Raw genomic sequence first — 23,664 nt, forward strand, 5'->3', positions numbered from 1 at the left:
GAGAAGAAGCTGAGTGCTTTATGACCTGGTTGAGCCAACAGAATCTTTTTCTGAAATTTACGGGATCCATATGTGACTTTGAGACTCATTTTCTGGATATTACCATCTTTCATGAGAATGGAGTGTTAAAAGTGAAGCCCTACACAAAGACTACTGACAAGAATTCTCTTCTGCACTTTAACAGCCATCATGCTAAGCATTTGAAAAACAACTTACCTTTTGGGCAGTTTTTAAGGTTAAAAAGGAATAGTAGTAGAAAAGAGGATTTCCGTCTAAGTGCGGACGCACTTACTCAGAAACTGCGAAACAAAGGCTATCCACCTAGAGTGATTAAGACTGCTTCAAAAAGAGCATACAATAATAATCGGGAGGCTCTTTTGGAGAAAAATGTGAAAATAAAGAGAAAGATTGGTACTGTTTTTGTTAATACTTTTTCAAATTTATCGTACAAAATTAAATCTATTGTGATGAAAACTTGGAAAAAGGTATACAGAGGAAAAGAAGCCTTGCCCCCTTTGGTGGCCTTTAGAAAAAGTCAAAACCTAAGGAACATTTTGATCAGGAATGATGTAACTGAGAAAAGTACACCACTGGTGAGACAAACCAGGTTATGGGGTTTACCGGAAATAAAAGGGCATTTTCCTTGCGGTAAATGTAGTATGTGTGCCCAAACTAAAGAGATTAGATATATACAAATTTGACCTAATCTGAAATGGGTGTGTAATGAAATGACCAACTGTAACACATCCAATGTTGTGTATTTAATCACATGCCCCTGTGGCCAATATTATGTAGGCAAGACTAACAGACAATGTAAAGTCCGTATGGTGGAACATCGGAGCTGCATCAGAAATCAAGTGATTGCAGCTCCTTTAGTGAAACATTTTCTTGATATGAAACATGGCTGCAATGACTTTACGTGGTTTATTTTGAAAAAGGTGCATGGCCATAGGAAAGCCGAGACAGACCAGAAATTATTGAACCTGGAACAAAAAATTATTTTTAAATTGCAAAGTAATGTTCTGGGGCTCAATGAGAGTATTGATTGGCATCTGGTCAGCCAAACATAAATGTTTTCTGCTATCTGACTATTGTTTGCAATTTTGGCTGTGTTTTGAATTTTTTTGAATTTTTTTGTATTTTCCTTATTTTGTGCCATCTATATTTGCAAAAATTTGCATATGTCTGTTGCTTGATTTTTGCAATGCTGTGTCGATTTCTTTTGAATGGTTTTGTGCCCCCCAGTGCACTTTCTTCTCAACACTGCTTCCCCTTGTTGTTGGGTGGTTTGATGCAAAGATGCCCGCTAGTTTTTTCTTACCGGCTAGTACCTAACTGAAGAGTGTAGTCCTTCCTTAGTGTTCACTAGGAAGATTGCATGTAAAAGATGGCCGCTGTATTTTCTTGCCGGCTAGTATTTAATCAAAAAGTATAGTCCTTTCTTAGTGTTTACTAGGAAGTGGTGAGCGTTTTGCTGCACTTGGTGAAAACACATGCTGGTGCTGCACGGTCTTCTTTCAAACCCTGCGAGTCATTAGCGAGGAGTTTGTTTCTCCTAATCTAGAGGTGAGCATGTTGTTCTTGAACTTTAATAGCTACATTACTTTTAGTGATGTTGGTGGCTATTATCCCTTTTCCGTAGTTTTTTACTTACTGAACATTGAGGTGTTGTGTACTATCTCCCATTACTTGGTCACGTTCAGCATGTTTTTACACATTTAATGGCTGTGAAGTCCGCTGGTGTATGACACTACTGTTTGGAAGCATGAGCTCTAATGCACGACCTAGGCTGGGCTTGAAATGGTTTCTTTTCTTCCCTTTTTTTACACATTTGGGAGCAGTGGTGTATCGGTGCATTTTAATGCTCTTTGAGATGGTTGGTGACCGCCCTTCTTATATTACAGATTGGTTCTGCGTCCTCTTTTGTAATCATCTGCAGACTTGGTTGTCATTACAAGGGATTTCCTCCCCTTGCCCCACGTTGTGGGTGGCTTCACTTGCGTGAAGGTAATTTTTATTTAATATATCCTGAACAATTCATGACTGTTGTCCTGTAGTGATCTGTGGCTCATTGGTAGTGTGATGTGTCCTTTCTAGGTGTGACGATATTTTCGGCAGATTGAGACGCCTTTTGAAGTATCTTGGTTTTTCAATGAAGAAAAATTAGCCTATCTGTCATTTACAGACGTGCGTTGAAGATTCACCACATTAAGGTAAATCTAATTGGTTTAATTTCTAAACCTTTTTGTGGAATTGTTCTCTTGACTGAGTCAACTCCACTTTTACATTTGGTAATGCCCCCTCCCCTGGGGATCTGATTAGTTTCCTCTGTTTCCCTTCTTTGCAGGCTGGTTGCCTGAAACTATCCATTCAACACTGTGTTGAGAAGAATAGTGGATGTTTTAAAGGTTCCCCTGAAGAATGTTCGCCTGAAAGGGGCTTTAAAGAACAGAAACATGTTGGGATTATATGTTGTTTTAGTGACACATTTAGGTTTTTTCTATGTACTGTGATTTGTGATTTCGTCTGTGTCCATTTGTAAGTGGTTTATTTGAAATTTAGCTTTTTAGATTTTGTAGGTTTTAGTGGTAGTTTTGTACACTGTGTTAGGTGTGGGTAGTATCTTATGTTTTAATTTAAATATTCTGTATTAAACAAAAATGTTTTTTGAAATTTGGAATGTTGCACGCAGTCTATGTTGTGAAGACCTGTAGTGCCGGAGAATCTGTCAGAGGTGTCTAATCGTTGGGGGAGAAGGAGGGGTGGAAGTAGAGAAAGTTTACCATCTTATCCTTCTTTTATAATATAGAGACCTGTGATGTGCCAGGGGGGAGGTGGGGGTTTTAAGAGACCCTGCACTTGGATAATATTAAGCGAATTGTAGATGTTCTGACTTGGTGTGTGCATATAAACAGACGCCATTTTGTAGACATGGCAGAAACATAGGGCCTGCATGGCAGCACATTAAACTCAGGCTACGAGAGAGAAAGGGAGAGAGAGAAAGGGAGAGAGAAAGGGAGCGAGAGAAAGGAAGAGAGATAGAAAAGGAGAGAGATAGAGAGGGGGAGAGAGAGAGATAGAGAGAGGGATAGAGAGAGAGAGAGAGAGAGAGGAGGGGGAGAGAGAGAGGACGGGGGAGAGAGAGAAAGAGAGAGAGAGGGGCAGAGAGAGAGAGGGGGAGACAATTTGAGGGAGAGGGGGGATGTGGGAGGTGGGAGGGAGGATTAAGGGGAGAGAGGAGGTAATTGGAGGGAGAGGGGGGAGGGAGGGTGACAGAGAGAGGGGGAGTGAGAGGGAGATAGATAGAAACCCGCACTGCTAATTTCCACACAAACCCTCCTTTGTTCTAAAACTGTTGGCCATGAAACAATGCTAGGCGCCTCGCTGTACGTGTTAACACAACCAGGCCAGAGCGAGCCTCCGACTCCCACCCAGCCAACTACAAGTTATAGCCCCTACAACTATCCGAGTCCCAAGACCCCTGAATTCTGAGATACCAGCTGACCCCATGCCACCCACCATAAACCAGTCAACCATAAAAGATCTAAGAGAATGGTCACCCTGTCTGTACTTTACAATAGCATGATTTGTAATGAGAGGTGCAGTGATGGATAAATTATAGTGCAAAAGTGCAGGTGGAAGCCGGATGATGCAACTGGGATGAGTGAAATGGGTTGCGGGTCACAGTGACCTCAAGCCTCTCCCTGTACCAGTCCATGATCATGCCAGGTGCCCTGTGTAGTTATAGAGTAGCACTATTAGAATAATATAACAACTTGTCGACCTTGGTCCCCTGGAGATGATGAGCCCAGCTGATCCAGCATCACAGAATACAGACGTATGGGGTTGGGGCCAATGGCCTTGCATCCCCCTTGGAGTAGGCTGACCATGCATAGGGTTGCACCATCCAGCCGTGCCGTTTTGTACTGTATATGAATGATGCTGTGCCCCTTTTTAAGTTCTTGCTTGCACCCTTTTTGCACAGAATGTTCCTGAGCAGCAGTGTCTCACAACAGTGGGTACGAGAGGACCAGACCATCCCTGGTTCTCCCAGACTAGTCAGGTGATTCAGTGGTCTCACCTGATGCCCACTGGCTATCATGGAGTTCACTTAAAGGCAGGAAACCTCTCAACTTCACGTCTCTGTAAATAAATGCCATTCCATTATACTGACATTAGGAAACGATAGACCTGATGCCAAAATCATTGCTGCGCTCACTCAAATGATGGGCAAGGAAGCAGCTTGGGTAACAGCCCTGGTGGCCATGGGTCCAGGGGCTCTTCCGGCTGAGGATGGCAAAAGCCTGGCTCTGCTAGTACTACCCAGTCCAGATCCTGAGTTCACAGAGACGCCTGCTCCTGCCAGAGAGGGTCTAGTGGCCACTGAAGGGCCTGCTGTGGCGGGACCCAACTCAGTGACCTCAGGTTTGCCTACAGGTGTAGAACCCAAACCTGTGGTGGAGGACACAATAGTTTCAGACCTCATGGGTCTCCCAGAGCCAAGTCATTTGTCATTAGCTGAGGGCCCAAGCCAGACTCACGTTTGCTAGGTGCAGCACGACTGTCTAACGTTGGTAGAGCTGCAGATCTACGTGAGCAGCCCCTGGGGTTGTCAAGGTGTACTGGGAGAACAGACTCCTGTACAGTTTAGTTTAGTTTAGTTTAGTTTAGTTTAGTTTATTATTTGATAATGCGCTCCAAACCCAGGGGTAGCCGGGCGCAGCAGTTGCAAGAATACTTAGGCTTAGGTTACATACATACAGAGGATACATTAACAAATATACAATACAAATATACAAGTATACATGAGATACAGCATGTGAATCTCTCTCATTGGTCAGGTGTTCAGCAGGTTAATTTTTGTTAGTCCAAAGCCAACTTTTCACCTTACATCTGAATCTAGAGTAGGGAAGATTAGTTCTCAGTTCCATGGGGAGTGTTCCAGGCACAGGCAGCTCTAACAGGGAAGCTTACGCCACCTGCTTTAGTTAGTCTAAATCTGGGAATTTCAAGTAGGGAATGATTAGAGGCTCTGGTGTGGCGAATGGAGGATTTTATGGTCAGTCTGGCTGTGATGTATGGGGGCGCAGTGTTGTTCAGTCCTTTATGTGTGAGAGATAGCGTTTTAAGGAGATTTAACCAATGATTGTCTTTCCTAATGTTAGATATGTGAGCTCTACGGGTTATGTCCAGGGCTGCTCTAAGAGCGTTGTTCTGCAATATTTGTAGTTTGTTTGTGACAGTTTTGTTGGCGCCCGCATATAGGGCGTTACAGTAATCCAATTTGGACATTACTAAGGCATTGGCTAGAGTGATACAATTGGTTTTAGACAAGTAAGGTCTGCAGGCCCTGATTAATTTACAAGTGTAGGCTGTGGAGGAAGCCAGGGAGTTGATTTGTTTTTTGAGCGATAAGGTGGAGTCGAGGTAGAAACCTAGTGTTTTTACCTCTGTTGCCACTTTGATTATATTGCCGTCTATATTGAAGGCGCCGTAGTTCGGGGCCAGTGAGGCCAAGACCTCTGAGATTGGGGCCAACTGGTTTTTGGTGGTTCCCCAGTGCCACAGAATGTTCCATATAATATGATTTGATTTGGTATTCATAACAAGCCTGTACTCAAGTATTTCTAGGCGCCACTAAACAAGTAAGGGGGGGAACTACGCCTTGCATCATTCAGATCATGCAAATGCGACAAAAAAGTGTAAAGTTGGAAAGGGAGAGAGGCAAGTGCAGGGGAGAGGGAAGGGAAAAGTGGAGTCAGGGCACTGATGCTCTGGGTAAGTGCAAGGAAAGCAGGGGGAAGTAGGAGTTACAGTTACAGCCCCTAAGTGCGCAGTAGGCCCGGAGGCAGTGCAGGAAGACTGGTCATGGAGGGGCCTGGTTCGCTGGGAAGGCCCCCGGAGACCAGTCAGCAAAGGCAGAAAGGAAGGTTAGCAAAGAAGATGGAGAGAGAATGTAGAGGAGAAAACGAAGGTCTTGAGCAGCTTCTGGAACTGTAAGAGGATTCAATTCAACACTACAGCTAAGTCAATGCCTAGTCTGGGATACTGAATGGAAACCCTTATTGATATATCTTTACGTCCAGTTCATGCGTTCTGGATGACTACCCCTATATAACACCCCTCTCTTGGAATCCCCCTGACCCCACTGAGCCAAGAAGTAGTTCTGTTTTGTAAGTTTAAAGGGTTTATTTGATAATTTAAAAATAGATATATATATCACACTTTATAATAAATTAATAATTGAATATCACACTTAATCTGAGCAATAATCAATAATGGATAGTCCGGCACTAGCACACTTCTTTATAATCAATGATGAGTGGTTATAGGATGGATAAGATAGCAACAATACTTTTATGGTTTCAAATGGATGCAGGGTGGAATGAAATTGCAGTACAGAAATACTCAATATGATTTCAACAAAACAATGTAATCACTTTTCTCTGGCAATCCACTCCCCCCTTTATGCAATGCAAGGAAATGGAAGGAAAGCACACAGTTCTCAGAAATGCAATCAAATGTAATTCAGTTCACTCCAGCAAGCTTAGACTACAGAAGTTTGAAACACAGGCCCAAAATGCTTTTATATGTGCTGGCAATGAAGTGAAAAATATGCTAAAATGCTTTTAATTCCCTCTAGAGGTTCAGGGTGAGTGGTATCTAGTTAATATTAGTCCAGGCTCACTCTAGCAATGATTCAGGGATGGTTCTTAAGAGGCAAACGAATTTTTAGCAAGGAAAGCAAGGAAGCTGCTGTTTTCACACGTGGCTGGATTTTTAACCAAATCGCAAATCGCGGTAAAATTCGCGAGTGCGAGAAACGTGATTATGCCAAAAGTATGAGGAGTAGGACGTCGGTTCTAGGCTTGTTGGAAACGTAAGATTCTAAGCTTTCAGAGGAAAGTTAAACACACGGTTCCAGAGTTATGAACGATTTTGTGAAGGTTGTTTTTCGGATTTGAAATTTTAAAAGTTCAAAGCGACAGGTTACAGCTTGCAGATAGAAAATGACAGGTGACAGCTTTTAGGCAGTTCTGGTTAGATTAAAATAGATTGAATTATATTATTTTAACTAAGAGATTGGTTCTGCACAGTTCTGCTAGGTACTCGCAATATATTTTTGAATTAGGCCTCGCCACGGATCTGGTCAGGTTTTGGACTGGACTCCGGTCTGGTCTGGGTCTCTTCACAGTGATCTGGGTCAGCTCTCTGGTTCTGCTAACAGCGGTCTGGGTCAGCTCTGCTCTGCTGGTCTAGCCTCTCTGGATTCTGGATACTGCTCTGCTTTCTAGGTACTGCTACAGGTTCTGGAGATTGATGGATTTGAAGTCTGGATCTCTGGATGTGAAGTCGTCGATCAGCATGCTCCGCAGCAAATGGAATTGAATGTCTCTATCAGTCCTGACTGTCTGCTTTTATGTGTTTTGAAAGTGGGTGTGTGTGCAGCATCACTAGCCAGCCCCTCTTTCAACTTGTCATTGGCCCAATTCTCCCCTCTCCCATGATTGGGGAAGGAACTGTGAGTCAGAGTGATGCTGTAGGTTTTATGGGTCAGAGGATCCTCCCCTGGTCAGTTTGCCCCCAAATCTATATTTGATTCAAAATGCACATTTCTCAAATACATAGTGGTTTGTCATTGCATGTACATATTACCTATCACATGAGGTAGTCTCTGTCCCAAATCTACTCTTCCTAGGAGCTTGGGTTCAAAAATGGCAACATATTTCACTTTTTAGTCGGGTTACCAATATTGGATTTTTCCCCGCATTTACACAGATGTGCCCATGGTGTGTGGGCATTAGGTGGTGGAGTGTCAGATTTTTAACATACATACATTTAGAGTAATATCCTCTTTTCCGCTAAAACCGCCCTGAACATACCACGTCTTCAAATGTGCACAGAAAAATCACAAGAATAATGATATCACTTATATCATTTTCACAAGTCCGCTCTATGAATGATCCATCTTTTTAGATTTATGTTCTGGCCTCAAAGGGGTGTGGTTTCCCCCAGCACAAGGTTGTATTTCTGGTTTTTCCAGTTCTGCCAAGCCCGCTTGCTCGCACAGGCAGTGCTCCTCCCCTTTCCTTCCAGGAGGAAGCCACTTTTACGACCCCCATAATAAAACATTTGCCTGAGTCAGGACAGGGCTTTGTTCAATTTCCTGCAGAGCCCAGGTAATTCAATCAGAGAAGTGTCATATCCCTTTTGGTGGGAGCAGCAAAAGGCAGCTAGGCCTGGGAACACAGCTGTTGTGCAAGTCTCAACTCCTGTCGGGGGTAGCTGGTGGGCAAAATTCAGTTTCATTAAGCCAGGTTTCAGATAAAATGTCACTTTTTGTTCCCCAGTTTAAGTCAAGACACTTTTTACATATGCAGCTAGAATGCTGATTCTATGACATTTTAACAGTGACAAACTATGTGGCAGTCACAAGTCTGTCCCTCAGTTTATTTACACATTTCGATTTTTGGTAATTTTAAATCCAGTTTCAGTTTAAGCCGCTGCAGACCTGCAGAGCTCAGCCAGTCTTGTTATAAACCTTCAAGTCACTTCAGAATATAACTTTACATTGTATCCACCTCTTAGTAAGTCTTTCTTTGGCCTGCTTTGGGTTCATTTATTCAGTTTTACACAAATGTCTGGTGTTGTTTTAAAACGCCGGCTTTCTGATAGTGGTGAGTACTGGTAATGCAACCATTTTTGGGATTTAAGAAATGAATTCCCCACAGTTCTAGGTTGCTTTTGGCAATCAGCATTGCCATTCCCAATGGTTTCAGGCTACTGTGTGGGTAGTCCAATGGTGGTTTTAGGCAGTGCCCTTCTGTGCCCATAACATCGGCAAAAATGGGTGGCAGCCTATTCTTCATGCATTTCCCTGGGCATTTTCTGGGAAGCTCTGGCCACCATGATGTTTTCAATGCCAGTACTGCACAGTTTTTGTGGTAGGGCTCGGATGCATGGGTAAAAACATCCCACAGAACTTCCATTTGGTCCAGCTCAGGTTTGAGAGGGGCAGGGAGGCGATTCCAGAGGGAGGCACCTGCAGAGCAGAGAGATCTACCCCTCTGACTCTCAGCTTGGCGAAACATCTAACCCTCTGAGTTGGAGGTAGCGGAACGTAGGGCTCCAGAAGGAAGGTATTTAGGCAGAAAGAGGTAGATATAGTGCGGGCCCTAGCCCCAGAAAGCCTTGTGGATGATGCAAAGTGTCTTGAACTTGATCCTTTCAGTCACCGGGAGTCAGTGCAGAGATTTCAGGGCTGGAGAGATGCGGTCCCTGGGCTTGAAGCCAAGGATAAGGCTTGCAGTCCTGTTCCGGTTTAGTTGAAAGGGATGAAGAGTAGAGCTAGGCAGATTGAGAAAGAGGCTGTTGCAGTAGTCGAGCATGGAGGAAACTAGAGATTTGATTACAGTGAGCACCGGGGGAAGGTGAGAAAAGATAGAATACCTCTGAGGAGGTGCAGCTGGAAGTGGGCCTTCTTGGCAAGGTGCGTGATGTAAGGAGAGAGTGGAGTCGAAGATGACCCCAAGGGGAGCGAGGGTAGAGGTCCCAAGGAGGGTGGTCATGGTGCGAGAGGGAAAGCGGGAGCAGGGGTCCCAATGAGCAGAATCTCCGTCTTACTGGCATTGAGGCAGAGATAACTGGAGGCGTATCATTTCGGAACACGGATAGACAGTCAGGAATTAGCGAGGAATGAGAGTAGGCTGAGGGAAGCCTGATGGAGAGCTGTGTGTGTGTGTGCATCATCCGCATAAGATTGGAAGTTGGAAATCAGATGGGCCAAAGGGGCCAAGTAGACATTGAAGAGCTAGGGTGAGATGATAGAGACCTGCGGTACACCACAAGTGGAGAGAGAGGAGCTGGAGAGAAAGGACCGAAGTTGATACTGGGCAGGTTGGTCCAAGAGGAAGGAGGTCAGCCACGCCATGGCCTGATCTGTATTGCCCAGGTTCTCGTGGAGACGCTTAATCACGATGGCGTGGTTGACTGTATCAAAGGCAAAGGAGAGATCAAGGAGGATGAGGACAGCAGGAGAGTTGGAGTCAATGTTAGAGAGCAGATCTTCACAGGTGTTCAGAACAGGCACTTTCCGTGCCTCTGACTGCTCTGAAGCCAGACTCATGGTCGTGTAGACAGCCAACAGATTCAGTGTGGAGGGTTAGACGGAGATGGACAGCTTTTCCAGGAGCTTGCCCAGGAAAAGGAGTGATGGAGATTTGGCTTCAGATGGATACTTATCACAGGGGCAAGGATTTCCAGAGTATTGGGACATGGGTTACAACATTCCCTTGGCAGGTCACCTTGGGATAACGAAAACAGCTGACCAGCTGTTAAGCCGTTTCTATTGGCCCCAAATGGGTTCAAGATAAAAGCATTTGTTTGATCTGACACATTTGCCAAGCATCCGGCAAAGTGGGCAGAGCCACCAAGGCCCCCTTAATTCCATTACCTGTGGTTGGGTGGCATTTTGAGAGAATAGGCATGGACATTCTGGGTCCTATGTATCCTCAAACCTCCTTGGGAAACCGGTATATCTTAGTTGTGGTTGATCATGCCATCGGTCTCCCAGAGGCTGCTCCCCTGATGAGCATCATGGTCCCTGTGGTCGCTGAAGACTCTCATCGGGTTATGTTCTCTCTTGTGTGATTCCCTAAGGAAGTCCTCTCCGACAGGGTATCCAATTTCATACCTACATATATGAAGGCCATGTGGGATGAGTGTGAAGTTACCTATACGTTCTCGACAGCTTTTCACCCACAAACTAATGGGTTTGTTGAGTGGTTCAACATAGTTCTCTAGGGCATGATAGGTGGCTTGGAAGAGCCATTCAGGAGAAAATTGAACATTCTCCTGCCATTCCCTCTGCTCTCTGCCCGAGAGGTGCAGCAGAGTTGTGTCGGGTACAGTCTCTTCGAACTTCTCTATTTGGCCATGCCGTTAGGAGTCCGCAAAATCTGGTGCGAGTAGGTTGTGCTGGGCCTCCGGTCTTGGGTCTTTCACGTCAAAAACCTAAAACTCCACTACAGCCGTGATGACTTGGTGATGGCTCTGGTCATGTATGACGAGAAAGAGGAGGAGACTGATCCCCTCCCCGACTTGTTACATGCAGAGCCCGCCGACGTGTATGTCAAGGGATTTTAACTCGCCCCAGACCTCATGGAATAGCAGAGGCGAGACCACCAGCCAGTGCTGGATCAGTAGGCGGGCCTGTTCTCTCTGACTCCTGGGAAGAGTGATTGGTGCGTCCATGACATCGGCACCAAAGCCAATAAGCCGGTGAAGGATTTACCAGATGTCGGACAAGGTCCAAGATACCATTAAGGAGGAGGTCTCCAAGATGTTGGCCTTAGGGGTTATTGAGCCTTCCTGCAGCCCCAGGGTTAGTCCAGTGATACTGGTCTTTAAAAAGACTGAGGTCTGCTTTTGTGTGGACTATCATGGGCTTAACTCTGTCACGAAGACAGACACACACACCATCCCACAGGCAGATGAGATAATTAACCGGTTAGGCGCTGCCCAGTTCACGAGTACCTTTGACCTCATGGCCGTGTACTGGCAGGTTGGTCTGACCGATCCTGCAAAAGAGAGGTCTGCATTATCCACCCCGGATGGGCATCACCAGTTCACTGTTTTGGTGTTCAGACTTTAGAATGACCTTTCCACCTTCCAGAGGATGGTAACCCAGTTCCTAACAAGGCTGGGAGACTTCAGCGTTGCCTACCTTGACGACATTGCGGTATTCAGCAACACCTGGGAAGACAATCTATCTCATCTGGAACAGGTGCTTCAAGTCATGCAGAAGGCTGACTTGACTTTCAAGGTGTTCAAAGCCCAGATAGTGCAGGGCACTGTTACTTACCTAGGTCACCAGGTTAGTGGTGATATAGAACAGCCTCTCCAGGCCAAAGGCTAGGCAGCAATGGACTGAGAGGTACCCATCACCCAGACTCGTGAGGGCCTGCCTGGGCCTTGGGCTACTACCGGCCTCTCATTAAGAGGTGTGGGACTCTTGCCCTTCCCCAGAACAATGTAACTTCCAAGAAGCTGCCGAAAAAGGTCACTTGGATTCCGGCCTGTCAGTCATCCTTCCAGAGCTTGAAGGATGGTCTGTGCCAGGCTCCAGTTCTGAAGATCCTGGATTGCGGCAAAGAATGTTAGACACTTGTCATTTTGGCATCAGTGCAGTGTTAGCCCAACTGAACTCTGAAGGGGTAGAACAACCTTGTGCGCACTTGAGGAGTAGGTGCTTTAACAAGATAGAGCGCAACTGAGCCACCATTAAAAAGGAAGCATTTGTGGTAGCTTGGGCAGTATGCAAGTTGAAACCCTACATCCTTCCGTTTAATTTTACTGTCCAAACAAACCACAGACCACTGAGGTGGCTTATGGCCATGGAGGGAGAGGCCCATGTTACTGTGTTGGGCCATATCCCTACAGGATTGGACATGGACATCCAGCATAAACCAAGGGCACAGCAGTTCAGTGCAGTTGGCCTCAGTAGGTACTTTTTACCAGGAGGATGAGACAGACCCTTAGAAGGGTGAGCCTCAACCTTTTTGGCTGGGGGCGTGTAAGGAATTGCCATCTGGCAATGGTACAAAGCCCTGGCTTTTTTTGATTTTTAGTACATAAAATGATGCGGGTGATTCCGTCTCCAAAGGGGTAATCTGCTAACCAGATCCTTTCCAACAACTCCATGCCAAAAGCCCCAGAGGTAGGAGGAGGAACAAGACTCATCCAGGGAGATTACAGTAAGATCAGATGCAAAAAGGGAAGAAGTAGGAGGTCCACCAGTTAGGGAAGTCCTAAAAAGTATACCTCTCCCTGCAAGCCACTCCTTATGACACGTCTGCCAGCAAAACTATGCTCCAGAGTTAGTCTTGGGGAAGGGGACCTGGGAAATAATACATCTAGTAACATTGGTTCCGGAAAACCTACATGCAAAGCCCATGTAACTGAGAAAGAGTAACAGAAACCCTTTTTGAACTATAAAGACGAACATCTGAAAGGCCGGTAACATCCCAAATGCCGGTGGAGACAACAGGGGACATTGTGGGGGAATTGTAGAAGCAGAGATGACCAGTTAGACCTAAGGATAAGAACTATCCTGACATTTTGTTTTGGGGAATATCTTAATTTGACATTAAGATGGTGCCTTTTGTAATTATATCGCTATATACAAGTTGTAAATTGAACCTGTGGTATTGAGCTATTTCTTGGTCCCTGGCAGTTCTTTTACATGGCACGCAGTCCTACTCCAAAAAGCAATGACACAAAGTTGTCTTCTTTCTCAACTTCTTTTTGACACTGATTTAGAACCAGTGACAATCGGTCTACGAAGATAAGAGGAAACCAAAGGTTTTCATGTATGCACCATAGGAAATAACTGTTTCCTGTTTGTCAATTGTCATCTCTTCATCAGAAATCACTGTGCCATGCCTGACCTTGTTGATTGAAAGATTTAGTGAATTATCAGACAGCAAAGTTAATTGGGGAAAATATGGGTTTTTTCCAATTTGCGAGAATGGTGTGTCTTCAATGGTTTGCAGACTTGGTCAACATAGAAGTGACAAGGCCAGTGCAAGATGGTTGTGATGCTGGACCCCCATTTGCTAACTAACTATCCTCCATTTAGGCCTTGATATGCCCCGGCTTTCAGGGAGGAGCATAACACCAGGATCATGGATCTTACCTGATGCATCAAAGATATACAAAGAAGAAGTATTTAGACAAAAATACACCCTTAATTCATAACCCACAAAAATGTACATCCATCCAACAATTGGATTATCAAGCTAACAAGGATGCCCAGCTAATCAAGTACGAGAACCCCTCAGCTTTCAGGCAAATTTATCTGAAAAGAGCAGCTGCCGCAGGAATATTTTGAGAAGGATGGAGTGACTGAAGGCTACCGGAGAACATCTCACGCAGTACTTCTCAGTCCTCCTCGATAAACAAACTCATGAGTATAGAGAGTCTCTTTAGGGTCTGAAGGGGCGCAATACACCCAAGGGCACTCACCTCCCCTCTATCAGGTCTGCCCGACAATGGAGGAGCTGAGGTTCAGAGCGCAGGACAGTAGTGTTCTCTCGGGGGGAGACCAGGATAGATGGTCCAACCAAGATGCCAGCCTGACATCTAACTTACCTGCCCACAGCGTGGATAGATTGAGATTGTCTGCTGATGACATGGTGTCTAGCAGCGATCGCATGAGTAGTGGATCTGCAGTTGCTAGGTCAGGAGACTCATCTAAGGCACAACAATATCAAATGAGCACAATGACTTTGGCTTAGATTTTGTATCACACATGCCCGCGGGCAATGGTGGTGACCTGTTGGAGATTCAATAGCTTGCATGTAGTACGTTATAGCGTAAACCTCCCTCCGCAGATAGGCAGCAGCACACTCCATGCACATCAAACTTCCCAAAGGGGTCCTATCCTCCTGACAGGACCTAACCCGCTGCCCAGACCATACTCTCCTTCTTGGTCTTTTGCGGCATACACTCAGAGTACACACATATCTCCAAAAGGGGACAGCATAGACCAGGGGTCTGAAACGTTTGGCTCTTCAGATGTTTTTGGACTACATCTCCTTTGAACCACCACTCTTCACTGTGCTATCTAGGGCTGATGGGAGTTGTAGCCCAAAACATCTGAAGAGACACAGGTTGCAGACCCCTGACATAAACAGACGCTACTGAAGCAAAGATACATAGATCCAGAGCTGTCCGGACAAAAGCCATATCTGAACACTGGGAGGCACCAGCTATCTTGCCCAGAAGAGGAGACGGTAGATCACAACGCACAGCGATGCTAGGATCGCGCGGATAACACAGGGCTAACGCGCTTATTTTAGAAGGAAGTCAACGCAGAGCAACACAGATTCAAATCACTGTCTCGCCCTGCATTATATACCACTAATTAAGTATGAACTCATCCATATCTTCACAAAAGTCACTTTGACTCAAAAAGGTGGACAGAGGTAAATATGTTACATGAACACCGAGCACTATTACCTGGTATAATTAGACACGTTATGCAGTAATGAAAGGTCATTGTAAAAAACGATTTTAAGGTATCACTGACAACAAAAACCGAATTGAGTGATTTTATGAGATTTGTGCTTTCGGCATAAATATACTAAAGAATCATTGAGAAAAAGTTGAACCTCTCACCCAGTGGTGCAGCTGTGCGAGGATATTGGGTTACACAAGGAAAGCTGCACAAACTGTTTTACGAGCACAAGCCTACTTTCCTATGCAGGCAGTGAATTATAACTGAAAAGTAGGGTTGCTTTACCATTAATCAGATCCAAAAGCCTTTAAGGGTGAGAAGGACGACTCAGGCCTCGGCCCATACTGTAAGGCCAAGGTGTGCACAGGAAAGCAAAAACACCCGAGGAGTCAGTATAGGAAAATGGAGTCCTTCACACACTCAATTCTTTCAGTGAACTCCCTGGAAAGAACCGATGCAATCTCCACTTTGGTATTGAATAATCGCTGATGAAAATGTTTTTAAATCTGCAGAAACAAGTATTGGCAGCCAGGTCGGACTGAGGCATAAAATTGCCCACAGTTGCAAATAGGATTTCATTCCTTTTGTGACTCTGTTTGAATCCTACCGAAGGGGAAGGTTTTTTTGATAAAATGTGATGCAAATTGTACATTTTAAAGAATATTTATTTATCAACACTGGTCAAAACTATTAGCCGCATTAGAAGTAACTCATCAAACTGTCTCACATTGGCCAAAAAGGGCCCCACTTTACCCAAAAAACTGTCCAGCACAAGCATTTTGCGTTTTTGGTTCGTCCATGGACCTATTGCCCTATAGGCAAGTCCGAGTCTGATTGGCAGTGCCAGCAGTTTTGGCTTTTGTTTAGAAATGGGAAAGGCACTTGCCAGGGACAGTCGTAGTGGCGCTGATGGCAGCAGCTGCAAAATGGTGCGAGTACCTAGGCATCTAATAGCAGTGCCTGGCAAATGCCTAATAGTGTACACAAGCCAAAGCTGTTGGCTTTGCCAATGCTTGTTTTAACAGGACTTCACTGAAGGACATGCATAGTGCTTTTAAATGGAGTGGCTGAAAGCAGACCTGGTTAAGCCATTTTTATTACACCACTGGTGCGTTTACGGTATTAGCATAATTGACCTAAAAACATTTGACCTAAAACAATTGATCACATTTTGTTGACCTTTTTTCGGACAAATGTAACTAAATATAGATATGGGGGTAGGTAATGGTATAGATTAGGTTGGGAGGAAGTCGGGGAGGGGTTGCCGGGGTTTCCCCTCTCCATTTTAGATCAGAAAAAAGGTCAAATAAATTTGATCAAATGTGATTAGGTCAAATGTTTTAGGTCAAATAGACGCAAACCACGTTTATAGTCCCAATTAAGTCATTAACTGTGACAAGACTAATTAAAAAAAAACACAGGCAGGCACTTTGTAAGAGCTCTTAAGAGGAGGTATTTTGGGCGGGGAGGGGCAGGAACTGGGTGGGAAGCGCCATAGGGATTAGCATGGCCGTGGGCAGTCCACGAGTGGGCAAACAACCAAAACACATCTACTAGGTGTGTCCCCCGCCGCATATGGCATTTCTCCCAATCTATCTATCTATCTGCATTCTTGTATTGCGCCACTAACCCGCAGGCCAATGGGCGCACAATGTGTACTCGAAGGCGATAGTCTTGGATAATCGGCAGCACGAGCTCCACCCAATAGCCCAAACTAATGAAATCCATTGCATCACCCATGTAGAGGCAGTCATCCTTCCTCAGCAAATAGCAATGAAAACACAACACAAATGTGTGCAAGCTGCACTCCAAGATAGCACCATGTATTTCCTTTTCAGTTAGACAAGCTCTTGTGAAAGAGCTCAAGCTCTCGACAATTGCACCTAACCCTTTCACTACAAACCAGGTTGTCTTTTTTTTTGCAATCAGAAAAGGCAGACTAAAACACCAGACAGCGAACCTCTATTTGTGTCGAGCTACCTGTGCATGTTTTTGTGCTGTTCGGTTCTTCTGCAGCAATAAAGAGAAACCCGGGCAGGCACGTGCAGACGTCATTTGCAGGTGTGTTGGTGCAGATGGTGTTAGGCACACAGCTGGTGGGCGCCTGAACACATTTATTAATATCTGTAACATGGGACAAAGAGTCTCATGATAGGAAGAATCCTCCGGGTGGTGTGTGTGTGTCTGTGTGGGTCATTAGTGCCATTAGGTGATGTGTGTCAAGGGCCAAGTTGGGCAACCTATAGGTGAACCTCTGCCATTCGCATGCTCTCCTGGTGCTAGGAGCACATTTGTAGCAGTTTCACGTTGATGCTCCCTTTTATGAAAAGCCAATCAGGTGTTTTTGAGCTGATGTGGTATGGGTCTTCCAATATGCTTTGACTACTACCCTTCTGCAATCTGTGTTTTCTGCCAGCGGTGGCGCATGTAGGATGTTGCACAAGGCATTGCGGCTATAGTGGCTCACACAATAGTGGCTAGGTTATTTGTTGCTAGCATGGTTGATCTGCATAGTCAAATTTCATTAGAAGTGTTTCTGACTTGATTTTTCATTGTGTGTTGGAGTACAGTTAGTCCAGTGTTTGGACCTTGGGTTTATTGCAGATTAACAGTAGCTCTATTTGTGAGCATTGAAGTTGAAGTGAACCCATACGTAACCAGGAATAGATTGGTGCTGGCAGCATTGCCATCGTATGATCCTGATCCATGAGGACTTTACATTTATATTATACAGAGTTCTCACACCCCTCAATCAACCTACGTTCCCTATCTCGGAAGGGGGCAGTGCATCAAGGCTTCTGTAGATCCCAAGCCTTGCAAGAGAATCTTAGAATATGATTTATTAAGATATGATGTAATCAGGATATGACGTAATAGGTCATTTCAGATAATGCGGCATAGTATGCAGGCAGATATGTTTTTCGTAGGGAGTGAATACCACATATAGTACCTGAGTAGATATGACAATGTGAACATAAAAAAGTGTCATGGCTAGCAAGGTAGCCATCTTGGAAGCCATCCTTGCACGAGCCTGCCATTTTATGTCCCATGATGTGGGCGGCCAGTGAGTGTTTTTGCTGATTAAACATAAGGTCCCAGGTTGGAAGGGTTTCCTGACAAGGAAATGCAACTCATTAGGCCGAATCACACATAAGGGCTGCAAGGCCCCTGGCTGAGAGTCCAGAATGGCAATATGGAACTAACAAGAGAAGGCGGGCGGAAATGGGAACTTTGTAAAGTAGGAATTAATAGCTCTGAAATTATCAAAATATAGAGTTTATAGTGTGCCCTTTGCTGCTTCGCAAAAGACTGGTAACAAAGACATGCCCCCTTGATGCCAGTTAGGTAAGCCATGCAGTGTCTGACTACAATTGGAATACAACCCAGGATTGGAAGAGGCTATGCCAGAAGGTGGCAGGAAGACGCATTTTAGGGGAACGGCTCACATTTCTACAAACCATTGTTTTGTGTTCAGATCTCTTAGTGTTAATTAAATACAGTTTTCTGCGCGCTGCCGAGTTGGTCTTCTTGCTTTGGCGTCATGGCAAATCGGCTGGGTGGCTCCCCTCAGGTGACTGAGATGCACTGCACCAGGCGGGTAGCTGAGATGGGGCCTTGCCAGCATGGGGTGGACCCTTTCTGAGAGGACAGGTCCTATATCATACCTCCTGACAGGTGACTGAGTCACCAGGAATATCGGCCTCATTTTGTGGCAGTTGTGGTGTTGTATGCCAACCGACTGGTGCTGAAATAGCATGAAAGGTAAATGTTGCTTTGCCTTTTCCTTTTCTTAAGAGTCTGGGAGGGGTTCACAAGTCTCGTTGATCTGTATTTGTCCTCCCATGGGGCGCATGTCTCCTCTCCCCCCGACAACCCCCGCCCCCCCCCCCCACACTCAAGCACAACGCCACCCAAATCAGCAGCTCTGGACCCTGCACTCTCGAAGACTTTAAAATGTAATACCCCGGTACCAGAGAGGCCTCCCATCAGATGTTATGGCTCTGGCAAACCAGGACATATCGCATGAGCTGGTCCCGCCCCTCAACACTAGAACCTAAGAAAAAGAGTTGAGACACGCTCCGCCCCCAGGAAGAATGAATCCTGGGCACGGGCCTGGGTCCTTTGGATCAGTGGGGCTGACAAATCCAGGGAAAGTTCTTGTGCAGCCGAGGTGAACAAGACACTCCGGGGAGAACTAGTTGGCATGGAGGAATTGATGGAGGTTGGGAGTAGACACAGTATGGTTTGGGGACAGCGCCCCTGCATGCAAGACAACCACCTTTTTGACTGTTTGTTGTTGTTGTTTGAGATACACTGAGCCAAGTTGGGGTACACAGTTGTGGGCAGAGTACATTTCGAGGCCTTGCTTCCTCCTTGTCCTTCTTCTATCCAGAAAACAAGTCTCGGATATGACTCTGGTTATGATATAAGCCATGCAGGTGGGTGGGGGGATAGAAGTCATGCAGGTGGATGGGGGATATAAGCCATGCAGGTGGATGGAAGGATATAAGCCATGCAGGTGGATGGGGGATATAAGCCATGCAGCTGGATGGGCGGATATAAGCTATGAAGGTGGATGTGGGAATAGAAGCCATGCAGGTGGATGGGCGGGTATAAGCCATGCAGGTGGATGTGGGATATAAGCCATGCAGGTGGATGGGCGGATATAAGCCATGAAGGTGGATGGGGGATAGAAGCCATGCAGGTGGATGGAGGGATATAAGCCATGCGGTGGATGGGCGGATATAAGCCCTGCAGGTGGATGGAGGGATATAAACCATGCAGGTGGATGGAGGGATATAAGCCATGAAGAGGGATGGGGGATAGAAGCCATGAAGGTGGATGGGGGATAGAAGCCATGCCGGTGGATGGGGGATTTAAGCCATGCCGGTGGATGGGGGATTTAAGCCATGCTGGTGGATGGGGGGGATATAAGCCATGCCGGTGGATGGCTATTAGTTTTTTTTTTTTTTTTACCATGCCCAGAGATTTTTTCTTTTAGTGGCCATTGGATTTTGACCGGTTTTAGCTGCACTCTTTGGGCAGGATTTTTGTTAATGAAATAGCTTCACAAGCCTACTTACTGGCTCGCCTTTCAGAAAGCACTAACGTGAGTACACATTTTAGTCATACTGTACCATGTTTTAGATAAGTATGAACAGTGATGATTGTCTGTGAGGTTGTAGAATTTTAAAGTGAATAGGTGAAGAGTTGGCATTTCGGTTTATAGTCATGTATGCTCATACTCGTGTGAAAGCTTGTGTACACGACCCAAAGTGCATAAAGAAAGACATTTTCAGAGTGTTAATATATATCATGTGATATATTTGACTGTAATTCATGTTAATAGAACAAACCTATTTTGTAGGTTTTCATTCACACAGTAGGATCACTACATATCCTAAGGCAACAGCTCACACTGTAGGATCACTACATATCCTAAGGCAACAGCTCACACAGTAGGATCACTACAAATCCTAAGGCAACAGCTCACACTGTAGGATCACTACATATCCAAAGGCAACAGCTCACACAGTAGGATCACTACATATCCAAAGGCAACAGCTCACACTATAGGATCACTAGATATCCTAAGGCAACAGCTCCCTCTAGCGGAGACAGCTCCCTCTAGCGGAGACAACAGGTGATGGGATGCAGAAGATACAGTAGGTGTTCATTCACACAGCAGGACCACTACATATCCTAAGGCAACAGCTCCCTCTAGTGGAGACAGCTCCCTCTAGTGGAGACAACAGGTGATGGGATGCAGAAGATACAGTAGGTGTTCATTCACACAGCAGGACCACTACATATCCTAAGGCAACAGCTCCCTCTAGCGGAGACAACAGGCGAAGCAGGCACTCTCTACTGTGCATGATTGCATTGGACAAACATACACCTGGCCTTTTATTATAATAGATCAGTCATTGCATGTTGTTCGGCTTCTATTGGATTTTCAGTGCTAACATATCTTTGCATGAGAATAAATATACATGAATGCTAAATAGAAGTGGGAGGGCATTTTCTATGTTTCCGTATGGGTCCAACTGCATAAATGAGGTTTAACACCACCAGTGTGCCACTCATAATCTGGGGAATTTACCGCCCCAACTGCATGGCTCTAACAGTAATGGCCTCCAAACTTGTAATGTGCTCCTTGGTGTGGAGATCCAGTATGAAGCTATGTGGCATTAGTGAAGTGTGCACTTAAGTCTTGTATGTAGCTGCTTCACTGGCGCTGACTAGTGAACTTTCCATGGGATTTAGGCTCCGCTGGGGGTGGCATGTAGAGCGGAAAGACACAAGTAACTCTCCTTGAAGTGACTGACATCGTTTCATGGTAAAGCCCATGCAAGGATACTTACAGGCCGTGAGAAGGTGTAAGTGATTCACATGTCTGCTACAGAGGTGTGTGGGTCACCTGCACGTGCACGTGCGGTAATCCTGGTAGATTGGCACAGATTATGCGTGCACGGTTGATTGACCGAGACTCTCGAGGTAACAGCGATGAGTGTTATGTGTAGTGTTATGATGCTGGAAGATCAAATGCATGCCACTGCTGGTGCCTGCCAGGCTGCTTCCAGAAGCTACAGGAGCTCTGCCCTGGACCCCAGGCACTGGTGGTCGTACCTGCACACTGAGCTCCTCCAGTTGAGTTCGTCCACTTGAAGCCGGCATCGCAGGTGCAGAAGAAACTTCCAATGGTGTTGAGACACTCGGAATGATCAGGGCAGGCCGATACTTTACGACATTCGTTTACATCTGTGAAAGAGAAGAGCCCATTAGCACGGCCGTCACTACCGCTACACAGTGAGTGTTCTTCAGCTGTTTCGGGCGAGGCATTAACAGGTTCCTGTTCTCTCAGCATGACTGTGATCATATCTATTGGGTTGCTACTGGTCAGGCAATAGCTAGGTAACGTTCCTGGACCTTAGCAACTGTACCAATCACCCCTGTGTCGGGAGGATGGGGGCGGGGGCGGGGTAAATGTCCGCCTGCCCGATCCTAGGCAGGCTGCATGGCAGTTAGCACCATGTACGCACCACATGACCAGGTGTGGTGTGGCACACATGGCTTCACACATTGCATTACGAAAGGCACTGAAAACTATGCTCTTCGCCTGAAGGACCCTGTACTTACCTGGCTTCACACTTAAATATAACCTGCAAATGTATATTTAATCGTCGCCTAACTGTACAAATGTAACATTTTTGTAATATGTATAATCAACCTGTACCATCCCCTGTAACTAAGTGCCCCGCAAGTAACTGCGCCTCGATGCCCAAGGGCTGTTTGTGCGTTATACACATGTAAACAATAAAATAAATGGCGAGTAAAGGCCCGCCAGCCCGAGATTAGGCAGGCTTCAGGGCCGTTACCCCCATGACTATGGGGTGAAAGCTATTCACACCCCTTGGTCTCATACAGGCTACAAATAGTCTGATTTTCTTTTACTGGAGACGGACTCCGTAAAAATATGCCACCCGAACAAACACCAAATCAAAACGTTGCTGAGTGAGTAACCATTCACCATTAATAACATCTAGGCCGTACGAACACGAGACCATCTTTCTACTGTAACCTTTCCCTACTAATGTAGCGCATGCGCGTACATTTCATGTAAACAACTGCCATATACGGAAAATAATTGTGAAAAACAAGGCACGTGAGAGTTATTTTTGTTCTCTCCTAAACAGAAAACACAACAAAAACCCATCCCTGTAGAAAGGGCACAGAATGTGCAAGATGGCAAGATGAAGCACTCTGGGTGCTGAGACTTGGGAGAAACAAGGCCATAAAAACCACAATGTTCACAGTGCTGGAAATGGGGAAACATTTACTGGGGAACCCTCTCATCCTTGGAGGGGTGGGGCCGAGGGGCGTGGGCCCAGGCCTGGACATGCAATTCAGTATCTCTTCATGGAACCTAATCCTGGCAATTTGCATAAAAGCAAAGAGCATTATGGGACCATAACTATGTCCAGAATTTTAAATTGTCTTATTGTGATTCAGCAAGAAACCCTTTTGAGCTAATAATAGAAAATGGCTCTGCAGCTTGAATTAGCCCCACTTCTCACCCTAAGAAAACAATGTCTCGACGTTGCAGGACAAATATACCAGTCTGGACAACTGCAAAACACATGTGATGCTTTGGCTGTTTCTGTAGTCAGTTGCCCATGCCAAGTCTACTGAAGAATCTGTTGAAATGTGGGTTGCTTTGCATGTGATAACTTGGCTACAGGACAGATCTATCTGGAAGTATCTTGTTCTGTACCTAGTTGTCTCAAGCAACTTCTGTTTCATCAAGCAGACAGCTTTCAGAATACTGGGCAGGGCTGTAGAGTCTTCTAATAGCTGTCTGCGTGTTCAATTGAGGGTACAAGTGTTGCGGGTAAGCCCCTGGGCTCAGGGTGGCAAGACATGTTTTGCCGATGCTGTGCTCCAGCAAAACATGCTGTGCTCTGTCATGGGTGGGCCCTTTTCCTGCACTGACTCTTTGAAAAGGATGTGTTTGTGAGTTTTAAAAAGGATTAATGTGGCTTAGCCAGTCTCTAAGGACCATAATGGACCATGGAGCACTTTATTAGATGAAAATACCTTTGCAGTTTGACAACAGTGAACCAGGCTCCGTAGTGCTCTGCTGG

At 45.5% G+C, this 23,664-nt stretch overlaps 1 protein-coding gene across 2 annotated transcripts in view; it reads right to left on the bottom strand.

Moving 5' to 3' along the window:
• The window catches only part of LOC138447681 (adhesion G protein-coupled receptor E1-like), a 927,425-nt gene that overhangs the window by 569,935 nt on the left and 333,826 nt on the right, over nucleotides 1–23,664 (bottom strand). For both annotated transcript variants that reach the window (XM_069603948.1, XM_069603946.1), the window contains exon 5: nucleotides 21,650–21,781. In XM_069603948.1, the coding sequence (XP_069460049.1) occupies nucleotides 21,650–21,781 (132 nt within the window). The remainder of the gene's footprint in view (nucleotides 1–21,649; nucleotides 21,782–23,664) is intronic.

This window comes from Ambystoma mexicanum, chromosome 3q, assembly GCF_040938575.1.
Source record: "Ambystoma mexicanum isolate Mex_15411 chromosome 3q, UKY_AmexF1_1, whole genome shotgun sequence".
NCBI lineage: Eukaryota > Metazoa > Chordata > Amphibia > Caudata > Ambystomatidae > Ambystoma > Ambystoma mexicanum.